General features: G+C 41.7%; 2 protein-coding genes across 2 annotated transcripts in view; one reads left to right on the forward strand and one right to left on the reverse strand.

Annotated features, from left to right (window-relative positions):
• Positions 1–561: 561 nt before the first annotated feature.
• Positions 562–8,196, forward strand: LOC111145828 (G protein subunit gamma 10). The gene is made up of 3 exons (XM_022501083.1): positions 562–712; positions 5,501–5,632; positions 7,238–8,196. Exons 1-2 carry the CDS (start codon positions 632–634, stop codon positions 5,624–5,626), a joined length of 207 nt encoding a protein of 68 aa, XP_022356791.1. The 5' UTR covers positions 562–631; the 3' UTR covers positions 5,627–5,632; positions 7,238–8,196.
• A 5,012-nt stretch (positions 8,197–13,208) lies between these two features.
• LOC111146351 (chromosome unknown C9orf84 homolog) overlaps positions 13,209–14,920 on the reverse strand; it is a 72,656-nt gene continuing 70,944 nt past the window's right edge. The window contains exon 25 of the mRNA XM_022501872.1: positions 13,209–13,309. Within this exon, the coding sequence (XP_022357580.1) occupies positions 13,209–13,309 (101 nt within the window). The remainder of the gene's footprint in view (positions 13,310–14,920) is intronic.

Here is a 14,920-nt window from a genome sequence, read left to right on the forward strand (position 1 = left end):
GATTTCGTTTTCTTCTACAGGTTCCGCAGAGATGTCAAGGCCTGGGATTTGAGCCCTGCTTACCTTACGGACCTACCGACTCAACTGACGGGACTCCCACGACACGGGAACAGGTGACTCACACACTGGTTACCGTCTCATGGGGCTCCTCTACCAACCGTCCTCCCTCTCCCCCCATCCCCATTACAGCAAGGCCCGGAAGCCCCCAAGAGCTTACTTCAGATCCTTTGCCACGTGGGCTCCAGCCACCCCGAGTCCCAGTTCCGATTTCTCAGGATTGCGTCTCCACCTTCCCGAGCCCCAGAGCCCCCCACCCCCGCAGGTCGCGCCCGCTCCTCCAGAAGCGCCACCGCGCTGAGGAGATGGGTCTGCCGCGCGGCTCCGCGTCCAGGCGCAGGTGCGGCTGCTATCCACGTTTAGAGAGCAGAGAGAGTTAAGTGCCAGGCGACTCTGGGAACCCACACGGTCGCTTACCTGCGGCTTCTGTCGCTCTGGAGACAGCCAGCGGGAGAGGCGGGGCAGCGGCGGCGGGGCGGGCGCAGCGGCTTTCCCGCCCCGGGGCGGCGCTCGCGCACGGGGCCTCGCGGCTGCCGCGGCCCGGTACCCGCCTTCGGAGCCCAGCGCCGCCGCCATGTCTTCCGGGGCCAGTGTGAACGCCCTGCAGCGCCTGGTGGAGCAGCTAAAGCTGGAGGCCGGCGTGGAGAGGATCAAGGTGAGACGGGCGGCGGCGCCCTTTCCTCGCGGCGCGGTGACGGCGCGCCCCCGCCGGGGAGGCGTGAGGGGAGAGGCCGCCTCTCCGCGGCTGGGTCGTGGTGGGCGGCCGTGAGGACGGCAGCCGGGTCCTGGCCAGCTTCCCGGCCTCGGCGGGGATGTGGCCGGTGATAGGAGGCCGGGCCTGCTGGGCCCGCGGAGACCGGCGAGTCCTCCCGAGCGGGGCCCCGGCCGAGTGCCCTGGGGGAGTTTCCCAGTCAGCGGTGAGGAACCGGCCTCGGGGTGGGGGTGGGGTGGGGGCGGCGCGCGGCCGGCCTGGCTGGGCTGTTGCGGGAGGATGCGGTCCGGGCCCGCGGAGTAGACGAGGACCCGCCTTACTGAAGGATTGATGGGACGAGCGCGAGAGCGCGGACGAAGACGGGGTTCAGGTTTCTGGCGTGGTGACAGGGCGTCGGGCGCTGCCCTTAGCCCCCGCAGAGAAGAGGGAGAGCGGCTTCGCGGGATGAGCACTTCGGTGTTGGACGTGTGGACTTCGCCGAGATATCCAGGTTGGGCTGGAGGCTCAGAGGACAAGGCTGAAAGGAGTCCTAGGAATGTATGGGAGTAAAAAATGTGTGTCGACGAAAAGACCAGAGGGTGGACCCCTGGACCAGCCCAAAGATGGCTGAGAGGAGAGGAGAACCAAGAGAAAGCAAGGAAGGAGGGGCTTTCAAAAATTTGAGGCTTCGTTATTATGTCTAATGTTTAGTCAGTTGATTCAAAAGCATCTGTTGTATATTGTGTTGAGCAATTAGGGTAGCATTATTTGTAGAATATATGTTCATGTGTATGAATGAACACTGCTGTGATATTCCGTGTAATTCCATAGTGCCTTCTCTCTGTAGTTGGCGCTATTCTAGGTACTGAGAAAGTGGTGATCATAGTGGCAGAGGTCATCAATAAACACATAAGTAAAATAACTTTAGACCATACGTGAAGGTTATAAAACAAGATCAAGAGAGTTATGGCATGCAGAAGAGGTTTTAGTAACAGAGGTAGTGGTAGAAGAATCTGGATTGTAAAAGGGTAGGCAGGCCTTTTTAAAAAAGAAATCTGGTTTTAAAGAGGAAACAACTTTATTATTTCTCTCTTTTTTTTTTTTAAGATTTTATTTATTTATTTGAGAGAGAGCATGAGAGGGGGAACGTCAGAGGGAGAAGCAGAACTCCCTGCTGAGCGGAGAGCCCGATGTGGGACTCGATCCCGGGACTCCAGGATCATGACCTGAGCCTAAGGCAGTCGCTTAACCAACTAAGCCACCCAGGCACCCTTATTTCTTTTAATTTAGGAAATGAAAAGCTTTATTTCGAGGTTGAGGGAAAGGAACAAACTATTTTTAGATTGAGGGGGACCAAATAGAGAAGGAGAATTGGAGGTAGAGAAGACAGGCAGTTTGCCTGTGGGGACATGGGATTGGAGGGGCAACTTCTGAGATAGGAAGAAAGGAGATCAGGACATGTGTGAAGATAGATGTTTCTAGATGTGTGGACTTAAGGACTTGTATGATGACATTTTCTTTGTGAAGTAGAAGGCCAAGTTTTTTCTAGGGCTGAGGGGAGGGAGCTAATGCAGTCACAAGAGTGAGGATGGAGGAGAAGGTTGTTGGGGATGGGAGAGGAGCCCCTACCAGGCACAATCATAGGCACCTTGTGACTCTGAAGACCGAGCTGCTTTGAGATTGGAGACTGCCCTACTTGTGGGGTTTGTTGTTTGTTTGTTTTTCCTCCATTAGCACTTAGTCACCCAGGAATCTGAGTGTCCAAGGTGAATGGTAGTTGATCCAAGTAGTGGGTTAGCAGAGGAGGTATAACACAAAGATGGAAGTGGGGGCAAAGGGCAAGGAGCTTGAGGGGCTGGCCAGAAGGAGGCTGAACGCAGACTGGATAGAAAAGGAACTGAGCTAGCCTCCTGGTGATGGGCTTGGCAAAGGGGGAGGAGGCATTCTCCTGAGGTCAAAGAAAGGATGTAGTGAGAAGGAAGTAGCATTCTGGATGGGTAGGAGAGATTGTAATCAGAAAGTAGGAAGTTAAAGTGTAAAATTTCAGATGTGGAACAGTTATAGGTGTTGGCTGTAACTGTTGGCACTGAGGAGAAGGCCATCTGAGGAAAGGAGGTCAGGGAACTGAAACTAGGATTGTTGAAAATGGTCAGGATGATGTTGGCACCTGAGAGGGAAAGGAGAGCTGGGAGCCAGTTGTCTGCCTATCCTGTGGAGTAGCTAGGCAAGGTATTTTCTACATTTAAAAAATAATTTTTAAATTATTCAACTGAATTGCTCAAAGTGAGAATTCAAGTGAATTGCTCAAAGTCACACAGATAATAACTTTATTTGTGGGGTGTTCTCATATGTAGTATGGTTTCAGGTGTTTGGTGGGCTTCTCTAAGGCAACACCCTCTGGAGTCACAACATTCCAGGATCTAGTTTGCCTTATTGCAGGGCTCAGTAATGAATAGATGCTCTCAGCACATCCACAGATGCCTTCCATTAGCAGACTTGCTAACTAGTAAATAAACCAGAACACCAGTTTTCTAGCATATAATGGAGGGCATCTCTTACCAGTGATTGGAATGCTTAATATTCTTCCAAGGGCCCGTTCTCTGTTTTGGAGAAATCTCTGAAAAGTTGCTGGATGAGCATGGACTCAATCCAAGGAAAGCCATATAATTTGGGTATCCTACCTCCCATGGCAAATAACAGCTTCTAATTGTTTGAGTTTGTACTCCACCCCAACCCCACCCCCAAAGTCTTTTTCCTGTAAAAGTGCTAGAGAAATGCTGGCCACTTTTATTCTTCTCTTATTTTCTCTGCATATCCACTCAGCTTAACTTTTTGTCCATGTTCTTTAGGTAGAGTCCAGTTAGTCCAGTTTCTCCAGGGGTCCTGGAGGTTAGTCTCCCTTCTACCCATCATGTGTGAGTTCATCTGTTCCCTCTGATGGAGCAATAGTAAGCATGAGCATAATTGGTTCTAAATTCCTTGTGAATTAATAGCTGCTATATATAACCATTAATTCCAATAATAATCAACATGAACATGTCAGAACTTTTGAGGGAAAAGGAAGCTTAACCATTAGTTTGATAATATTATTTTATGTTTTTATATTTATATAGTAAAAACTGTTATTACATTAATGAAACCAAAATTCGTAAGGCATTCTAGGAACTAGTTGGTAACTATAACATAAGGAGTTGATTTTCCACGTATTTAGAAACTTGGAAAATTAACACAAACTAGTAGTGATACTTGAACAGCAGTTTGAACCAATTTTTTTTTAATGATAGGAGTGAGATTTTATACAAAACACCTTCTCAGTGCACATAAAATGGAATGTGAGGAAAGCCTCGATGTACAAATCTGCATCAAATGGAGGCTAAGAAGAAAGGCAGAATAATATTTATCAGTGCTACCTAATAAACTCCAAAACTTAGTCACTTAAAGCAACATTTATTAATTCGCAGTTCTTAGGTTAACATTTTGAGCTGGGCTCAGCTGTGTAGTTCTGCTGATCTTTGCTGGACTCTTCCATGCATCTGCAGTCAGTTGGAGGGTTGGTTGGTAGTTGGATGATCAAGGATGGCCTCACTTACATGTCTGGAAGTTGGGAGGCAGGTGGCAGGAGCTGGCTCACTGATTATTCTCCACAAGATCTCCAGTAGGCTAGCCTGGGCTCATTAGATGGTCTTACAGTTCCAACCACAGCAAGAGAGGTAGCTGCAAAGGCTCTTTAGACCTACGACCTAGAAGGTGTCCATTATTTCTACCACATTTTCCTGGTCAAACCAGGTCACAAGGCTAACCCAGATTCAAGGGGTGTTAGGGAAAGACTATTGTTGGTGAGAGGAGCTGTAAAATACTGTGACTGTTTCTGTAGTCTGCCACAAATGTACTGCTGACTGTGTGTCAACACTATTCCGAGTGTTTTACATGCATTTAGCTCATTTAATTGTCTCATCAACTCACTGACTCACATACTGTTACAAAATACATTTCACAGATAAGGAAACAAAAACTGAGAAATTAAGTTAACTTGCCCAAGATCATACAGGTAATGATGGAGCTGAATTTGAGTCCAGGCATTTTGGTTCCAGAGGCTGCACTTTTACCCAATAAGCTATCCTGCCTCAAAAGCTTGAAGAAAACTTGTCACTTTGTTTTGGGCAGACTGGATAAGGCTTCAGCCTTGTAAGCATTAAAACAGTCTGCTCGGGCGCCTGGGTGGCTCAGTGGGTTAAGCCGCTGCCTTCGGCTCAGGTCATGATCTCAGGACCCTGGGATCGAGTCCCGAGTCAGGCTCTCTGCTCAGCGGGGAGCCTGCTTCCCCCTCTCTCTCTGCCCGCCTCTCTGCCTGCTTGTGATCTCTCTCTCTCTCTCTGTCAAATAAATTAATAAATAAAATCTTTAAAAAAAAAAAACAGTCTGCTCACATGGCAAACCTGACTATATTAGCACACGCTTTATAAGTGAAAATTTGTAAAGGAAGTACTAGAATGAGCTATTTCTTTACCAGGTCAGTCTCACAACTAGGATTCTAAATGGATTAAAGATACCAGCTTTATTTTTCTTTTATTGAAGAAGCAACAGAATTAAAAAATACCCTAAATCATGGAAACTGTAACATGAACTTTCAGCAAAAAAAAGACTTTTGGAGATCACAAGATGTGGACCTTTGTCAGGCTGTAGGATCATTTTTCAGAGTATCAGATGGCTCGGCTGTGAGCAGCACGTCAAGCTGGTGTCCCTTTGTTTCAGGTCTCCCAGGCAGCTGCAGAGCTGCAGCAGTACTGCATGCAGAATGCTTGCAAGGATGCCCTGCTGGTAGGTGTTCCAGCTGGAAGCAACCCCTTCCGGGAGCCCAGATCCTGTGCTTTATTCTAAAGACCGGTGAGTAATGACACACTGTGCTGTCTTTGGGCCATGGCATTATCACAGGGCTTCCCAAGGAATCGGGCAACTGAGCTTTGAATATCCATTATTTGGGGGAAATTAAAATAAGAAACAGTAAAATGCACCTGAGGGGTGACTCTAGTCAGCATGTCTGTGGAATACATCTCATTAAGTGAGTCTCAATCCCCTTGGGCACTAACTCATGAGAAGTTAATATCCTTATGTACTTGAGGTCTTTAACTGAGTTGGCTGGTAGTAATTTCATGACCTTAATCCCACCATCTCTGTCCTAACACCGTTCCAGTGTTGTGATTTGCTGTTTGGTGCTATCAGTAGACTTGCCGCTCTCTGGACCAAGGACTCCCCAGAGGAGACTTGTTCCTACCACCAGCTATGATTTCTTTCCTGGAGGCTTTCAGAATATATGTTTTTTTTTTTGTTTTGTTTTTAAGATTTTTTATTTATTTATTTGACAGACAGAGATCACAACTAGGCAGAGAGGCAGAGAGAGAGAGAGAGAGGGAAGCAGGCTCCCCATCCAGCAGAGAGCCCGATGCGGGGCTCGATCCCAGGACCCTGAGATCATGACCTGAGCTGAAGGCAGAGGCTTTAACCCACTGAGCCACTCAGGTGCCCCCAGAATATATGTTTTTTTTTTTTTAAGATTTTTATTTATTTATTTGACAGAGAGAGATCACAAGTAGGCAGAGAGGAAGGCAGAGAGAGAGGAAGGGAAGCAGGTCCCTGCTGAGCAGAGCACCCGATGCGGGGCTCGATCCCAGGACCCCGGGATCATGACCTGAGCTGAAGGCAGAGGCTTAACCCACTGAGCCACCCAGGCGCCCCAGAAATGTAGTTACTGGGGAAAAGTGTGGGTAGAGTTAAAAGAGCTTTACAGGGGCACCTGGGTGGATCAGTGGGTTAAAGCCTCTGCCTTCAGCTCAGGTCATGATCCCAGGGTCCTGGGATCGAGCCCCACATCGGGCTCTCTGCTCAGCAGGGAGCCTGCTTCCTCCTCTCTCTCTGCCTGCCTCTCTGCCTACTTGTAATCTCTGTCTGTCAAATAAATAAATAAAATCTTTAAAAAAAAAAAAAAGAAAACACCTGTTTGGTGGCATATTGGGAATTTCATGGGTCCTAACATGTTGCGTTTCCTTCATTCACATTTTCACTCCCCCCCCCCTTTTTTGGGAAGAGGTCAGGGCATAGATTACTGTAGTCTTTTGGGGCCAATATAGTTCAAATTATGTGTTCTGAGGGATTTTCATAAGACTTAGTAAACATCTTAGGTCCTTTTTCATATATTTGCAAAAGGGAATTACTCATATTAACAGAAAGAAGTAATCATGCTGTCAGGTACTATTATACCTTTTAATGGAAAATGGCTACATTTATGGTATTAAAGTAATAGTCTTGTGCTGGCATAGCATTTTCCTTTTTACAAAGCAGCTTAATGGGTGTTATTCATTCAATAATGTAGCTTAGATATTTTTTATATTGTTACTTTCTACTTTGAGAACACTAAAGTGACCTGAATTGATGACTAGTTAATTATATGTATAAATCTTACTAACGTGAAAACCTATCTCATTCTCTTTTCAGTAAGGAAGAAGTTCACTGAGGAATGCTTTTAAGTGCAAAGTGATGAATAACTAACTGCCTCCAAGTCTCAAGAAAATACTTTTCTCCAGCCAAATGACTTAGATATTTCAGACCTTTCCTTGCCCTGGTCCTATAGCCAAAATTTTATAGAAATTGATGAGTTTCTACTCAGATAAGGAAACTGGGTGAGGGGGAAGACTTTAGATAATAATGGCCAGACTCTTTTGGTAAAGTGCTTTTATATTTAAGACAAACAAAAATGTTACCACCAAATACACCTCTTTCATAAGCAAATTACTGGTGTTTCTATTCCTGGAATATTGTTTGTTTTATTTACTGGATGTTTACATTTTGGGAAGGCAAACATTTTTGTTTGTTTAAAAATTGAATATTTGTAATTTGTTGTTCCTAAGATTTTTATACCATAACAAAACTTGTTCTTTTCTCCTGAATTTACAGTTTCTAAATGAAGACAAGCAAGTATAAAACTGGGGGAAGAGTAGGCTTTGTTAACCAAATGCTGTCTTGATTTTTCTAAATGAGAATATTCTTTCATTTGTAACACTAAACATAGGAGCTGTTTCTTAGCAAACTCGTTTGGAAAGATTCATGTTGTGTTTTGTATTAGATTGCCCCATCCAGTGTATGAAGCAGATTTGGTCTTTGTTTTCTTAAGTTCCTCTACTTTATAGTTGTGGTTGTACTTAAAACAAAAAAAAAACTACATTATTTCATGTCTTTAAAAAAATGTGTTCTTTAGAACATTACAAATGAGTAAAAACAAAATAATGTGAAAATACTACAACCTACATAAATTCTTAATGTCACAAGTGTTTTATTTTGATGATGTGCCTTTGATTTAATTTGGAACACTTAAAAGGATACTTTGTGTTTGTAAAAATCTTTGATGAGCTTGGAAATAAAATTTCTGCTTAATTCATCATTTTCTATGATGGCAACATTTTGTGTCAGATTTTGTTTTAAGGTGTCATGGATTTTTGTTTCCTTGTGAAATTGAGTGCTAGAAGTGGAAAGTGAGATTTTTGCTTATAAGTACTTGTAGAACTTTGTAAAAAAAAATTATATATATATGTACATAAAATGAGCAGAAACATCTCAATTTCTGGCAACATTGCACTTTGAAATAGTTACATATAAATCCATAAATAAATGAAAATATCTTTTAGCATAATTAGTGTTACCAAGTAGAGAAAATAGAAGCCATCATATGGAAACTCCCTTAATCTCTGGCCACTAAACTTACAAATCTAAGTTATCTGAATCTCTCCCTCTGTTCAATCAAAATTCAGGTGTCCCTTTTCTAACCCTGCTATTTGTTCTCTGGATCTGTTTCACCTTCTTTGAAATTACACTATTAATTATCCTTTCTCCTTTATCTTCAACTACTTTATTGGATCCTTTCTGTCAACATTTAAACATGTTCCAGTCTCCATCTTAACAACAATAAGCATTTTTTAAAATCTCCATTAAAAAACTCATTTTCATTTATAAAAGGTAAGTAAGTCCAAGAGATCTACTCTACAGCGTAGTGCCATGGGTAGCATATTGTATTATATACCGAAAAATTTAGTAAGAGGGTTGATCTTATATTAGGTAGTTGCTATAAAAAGTAATAAGAGGGTGCGAGAAGAAACTTTTGGACATGATGGATAAGTTTATGGTGTAGATTGTGATGATGGTTTCAAAGGTATATACTTACCTCCAAAGTCCTTAAGTTGTATACATTATTATGTATAGACTTTTGTATGTCAAAAAGAAAAAAATCTTTTCTTGATTCCGATTTTTCCTCTGGCAAAAACTTGGTAAGATAATACAAGAAGCTATAGATTTCTCATTTATGAGTATAAATATGTGTCCTAAATATAAGCAAATCAAATTCACTAGTGTATCAAGAGAAGATACAACCTGACAAAATTATTTTGATAAAAGGAAATCTATCCATGTATTTCATTACATTACAGGACCCTGGGATAATAACCTGAGCCAAAGACCCTGGGATGATGCTCAACTGACTGAGCCACCCAGGTGCCCCTTTATTTATTTATTTATTTATTTATTTATTTTTAATATTTTAATTATTTATTTGAGAGAGAAAGCATGAACAGGGGGTAGGGAGCAGGGAGCCCAATGGCGGACTTGATCCTAGGACTCAGGATCGTGACCTGAGCTGAAAGCACACACTTAACTGACTGAGCCATCTAGGTGCCCCTTTATTTATTTATTTATTTTTTAGATTTTATGTATTTACTTGACACAGAGAGAGCACAAGCAGGGGAACAGCAGGCTCCCCGCTGAGTGGGGAGCATGATGCAGGGCTCAATCCCAAGACCCTGGGATCATGACCTGAGCCAAAGGCAGATGCTTCACCAACAGCTACGCTGGCGCCCCTAAAACTATGATTTTTTAAAAAATTACAAAGAACGGCATGTGGGTGGCTCAGTGGGTTAAACCTCTGCCATTGGCTTAGGTCATGATTTCAGGGTCCTGGGATCGATCCCCAGATCAGGCTCTCTGCTCAGCAGGGAGCCTGCTCCTCATCCCCCCGCACCCCCCCCCCCCCCCCCCCCCCCCCGCCTGCTACTCTGCCTACTTGTGATCTCTCTTGCTCTGTCAAATAAATCCTTAAAAATATTAAAAAAAAATTATTGTGATATAGGAATAGGCAAATAAATGATTGGATCATAACAGTTCAGAAATAGACGACTTTTCTATTTGGTAGGAAACTATGGTTTACTAATAAATAGTGCTGGCATTACTGGTTGTCCACTTGGAAGGAAATAAAATTGGACTTGTATTATGTAATAAACAAATGCACATCGGTTAAAGAAAGAATACAAATGTATTGGAAGAAAAATTAAGGGAATAGTTGTATAACTAAAGTAAAAAGTTTAAAAAGCTCTTCCTAAGCAAGGCAGGAAACCAGGAAATCAAAAAGAAAAGATGTGGATACCTTCCTAAAATTTAATTTAAATAAATAATTTAAATAAGTATTAAGTTAAAACGTGTTGTATGATAAAATCATAAACTGAATATAAAGGCAAAAGACAAAAATGGGTACTTTTTAAGTCCTCATTTGGAATTTCTCTTGGCATTCCCCACCCCTCTAACCCAGGTTGCTCTGTTTATTAAAATTATTTGATCTCTTGTTTGAGGGTCAGCTTACTATGTCGGGGAGAAAAACCAACCTATTTACTGTGAGAGGCAAGGGGTCAATGCCCTGGTGTTGATTCCCATTTGGGCCCTGAATCTCAGTGGCAAAGGAAGGAGTATCTATGTCCATCCACAGTTGGAGGGGGCAGCTGATGTTCTCGTGAGGCCTCAAACTTAGGGCTGGACCTAGGACCTCGGAGTAAGATCTCCCAAAACCTCTCAAAGGTGAGCAGCCCTATCACTAGCAATGGATCTAAGGGCAAGTAACTTTTTGGAACATGAAAAACCTCACAGGGAAATGCTCTCAGAGGAAAAAAAAAAAAAATCAAAGTTCCATGCCAAGAGCCAGCCTGAGAAGTTGGGGCTGTTCCAAACAATTCTTTGTGATGGGTTGTTTGGAAGATGATATTGGGAGACCAGACTGACACTTTGGGTCCCCCAGCAAGGGCCCAACCAGACCCTTCAGGCTTCTATGGATCAGCCCAACCTGTCATGTGACAGTGGCTCCCAGGAGTGCTCTGCTAAAGCAGAGCTCACTTTAGGAGTCACCAGACTCCTAATACAAGACTTGCTTCCCAATACCTCTGAAAGAGGCTGTTCCATGCCCAGGCAGAATCTGTCCTTAAACAGCAAGCGCCATTGAGAAATGCCCACAGGAGGACTCAAATACTTAGACTCCATTTGGTGAGGAAGCAAGGACATGAGTGTTGATTGCCTAGCCTCAAGGCTTGCTGCAGTTGATGGCCTATGAAGAAACTACTCTCCTCTGGAAGCCGATTAAAGGCAGTATAAAGGTGAGCTGAGAAGCCTTAGCCTTACATTAGTTTAGAAGCTATCCTGCCAAAACTTTAAGTAGAATAGCAATTCCAATTAGATTTCCAGAAACAATTTCTCTTTGAAGTCTTTACCCCCTACATACCTAAGCAAAATCAAACATCCTATAAAGAAAAGTAATAGCAAGAGGAGAGTAGGAAGAAAGTAAGAGGTGGTGTTAAGTCCGTTTCAAAAAGGAGGACATGATTAACAGCAAACGCTGAAGAGAGGTCAAGTAAGGTGATGTCTGCGTGTCTCTTGGATCTGAGAAGGTAGAGGTCAATTTTGGTAGTAATAGGGTGATAATTTCAGAAGCTAGGAAAGAGAGTATGCTTGTGGTCTTCAAACATTTTTGCTGGTGTACTACTTATAATAATGTAAAAAACCCATTACCTCCATTTTAGAGATGACATATAAAAGTTTTGTTAATAACCGAATAGTTGCAAAGAATATAACTTTTTTAGAAATCCTGACATTTGAAAATAAAATTAATACATCTTTAAAAAAATGTACTCAATGAAATATAAATACCAGAGTAATAAGAAACCTATAATCATCCATTAAAAAATATACACACTATCCTCCAAAAATGTTGTACCAACAGCATAGGAATGTGTTCTCCAACATGCTGACACTGAATATTATTAATTTTCAAAGATTTTGCCAATCTGATAGGTGATCTGTTTTCTTTTGCATTTGCCTGATGAATAAAGCTACATATAATTTCAAATGTTTTTTGGCTACTTTTGTTTCATCAGTGTAATATTTATCCATATATTTTTTCTATCTTTTTTTTCTATCTACCCATGTATTTTGCACACTGTTCTATTGTCTTTTTCCTACCAATTTGTAGGATTCTTTGTATATTAGGAATGTAAATCCTTTTTATTATGTAGGTTGCAAATATTTTCTTAGTGATTTGTTCTAAATTTTTATTTATGAAGGCAACACTTTATTTTTTTAAAGTATTTATTTAAGTAATCTCTACACCCAGTGTGAGGCTCAAACTAATGACCCTGGAATCAGGAGTTGCCCAGTCCTCTGAGTGAGGCAGGCATCCCTGAAGGCGACACTTTAAATGGGAAGTTCTCTGATGCCTGGGTGGCTCAGTAAATTAAGGGTCTGTCTTTGGCTCAGGTCAGGATCTCAAGGTCCTGGGATTAAGTCCCTCACTGGGCTCTCTGCTCAGTGGGGAGTTGGCTTCTTCCTCTTCTTCTCCCTTTGTGCACTCTCCCTCTTCTTCTCTCTCAAATAAATAAATAAAATCTTTTAAAAAAAATGGGAAGTTCTCTAACTTCAACTTTGCCTAGATTTTAAACTTTCTTGGTAATGTAGGGTTGACTCTGGTGATCTTCACTTCTTGACTTAAAAGGTCAGCCTGAAATGGAGGCTCATTTTAAAAAGCTTGCTGGAGGGGTGCCTGGGTGGCTCAGTGGGTTAAGCCTCTGCCTTTGGCTCAGGTCATGATCTCAGGGTCCTGGGATCGAGCCCCAAATCGGGCTCTCTGCTCAGCAGGGAGCCTGCTTCCCCTCTCTCTCTGCCTGCCTCTCTGCCTACTTGTGATCTCTCTTTGTCAAATAAATAAATAAAATCTTTTAAAAAAGAAAAAATGGCTTGCTGGAGGAAAGGTGGGAAGCAGTGAGCCCTTCAGAAGACAACTAAATAACCCTTTTATATATAGATACAATACTGTATATACTGCTGTTGCTCTAGATGTATATATTGTACCTACTGCTCTAAAAAAAAAAGGCTTGCAGTGTTCAGGTGAATCTAGAAGATAATTGGATCTTATGATAATTATGCCAATTAAAATATTTAACATACAAAGATGCAAACAATAGGGCAGAATATATATTTTGAAAATTTAATATGGAAAAACCAAGAACATGTAACAAATGTATTTTATTTAATGAGCAAATCTAAATCATTTTGTTACTAGATTTTCATCAAAAACAAAGGAATGTGGCACAGAATACTATCCTTTCCTTCAAAAAAACCTCAGACGAGTTTGTCCATCAGCTCTACCAGGGACTTTTTCATACACCAGACGCCGTTTTTTGAATTGTGGTAGTTGTGAGCACATGAAATCTGTTAAAAGGAGAAAAAGGAAAACCATTTTATTTCTGATAGTAATAAAGTATAGCTATTTTTTCTAGCTATTCTGATGCATCCTATCTCTTCATCTATCTACAAAGTGCTAAAATTTCCAAACTGAGATAAAATGACTATAAAAATTACATTTTTATCAGAAATGCACCTGTAGGGACGCCTGGGTGGCTCAGTTGGTTAAGCAGCTGCCTTCGGCTCAGGTCATGATCCCAGCGTCCTGGGATCGAGTCCCGCATCGGGCTCCCTGCTCATCGGGGAGCCTGCTTCTCCCTCTGCCTCTGCCTGCCATTCTGTCTGCCTGTGCTTGCTCTCTCTCCCTCTCTCTCTCTCTCTCTGACAAATAAATAAATAAAATCTTAAAAAAAAAAAAAAAAAAAGAAATGCACCTGTAGGGGCGCCTGAGTGGCTCAGTGGATTAAGCCTCTGCCTTGGCTCAGGTCATGATCTCGGGGTTCTCGGATCAAGCCCCACATCGGGCTCTCTGCTCAGCGGGGGGCCTGCTTCCTCCTCTCTCTGCCTGCCTCTCTGCCTACTTGTGATCTCTGTCAAATAAATAAATAAAATCTTTAAAAAAAATGCACCTGTATCTAATAGCCCAATACTAATTAGTATCATGTACACATATTTTTATGCTCATACTTTGCACAAATAATTAAATCTCCCTGGATTTAAGATCCTTTCATTTAAGTTTTCCCTCATTAATTACCTTCTATCTGTAATGTTGTAGAATTTATCCTGAGCTCTGATATATGATAGGTGGTGATCATGTATGTACTCACCTTCTATGACTATTATATATGACACTTTAGCCTGAAATACCCCAAATTTGGATTCTTATAGAGGTTAATTAATTAAATCAGTAAAAAAGGAGGCTAAAATATTTAAAACTATTTTGGTAATTATTCCTGGAAATGTAATCTCATAATTAGAAGAGTTGGATGCCATTATAAGCAAATTTAAAAAGCAGTATAATAGGTAATTTTTATCATAGAGATCACAAATACACTAAGACAGATGGAAAATTACCTTGAGATTATGACAATGGCTTTGGATAAATTGTCTAGGCTTGAATTAATATGAATTCTAAAAGTTTATATCTTAAACAGTGAAGGTAATGATGTGCTATGGGAAACCCACAGTAAAAAAGTCAAAAGTTTCCATAGTGATAATGATACTAGTATCAAAGATTCATGTAAACTGTTTAAATAAAATTATTTTATGGAAGAAGTGTGAAAGTGGAAAAAAGCAATATTTCTAAACAAATTATTTATCTAATATATGATTTTAAAATATATTTATAATTAAGTTAGTGAATTAAAATATAAGTAGATATTTGACTATTCCATCCATATCCCCAAAAGCTTAAATATAAAAGTTATTAGAAATAATTTCTGAGGGGTGCCTGGGTGGCTCAGTGGGTTAAAGCCTCTGCCTTCAGCTCAGGTCATGATCCCAGCGTCCTGGAATCAAGCCCCGCATCGGGCTCTCTGCTCTGCAGAGAGCCTGCTTCCTCCTCTCTCTGCCTGCCTCCCTGCCTGCTTGTGATCTCTCTCTCTGTCAAATAAATAAAATCTTTAAAAAAAAAAAAAG

This window comes from Enhydra lutris, unplaced genomic scaffold, assembly GCF_002288905.1.
Source record: "Enhydra lutris kenyoni isolate GAN:26980312 unplaced genomic scaffold, ASM228890v2 scaffoldscaffold13, whole genome shotgun sequence".
In the NCBI taxonomy this organism is placed as follows: domain Eukaryota; kingdom Metazoa; phylum Chordata; class Mammalia; order Carnivora; family Mustelidae; genus Enhydra; species Enhydra lutris.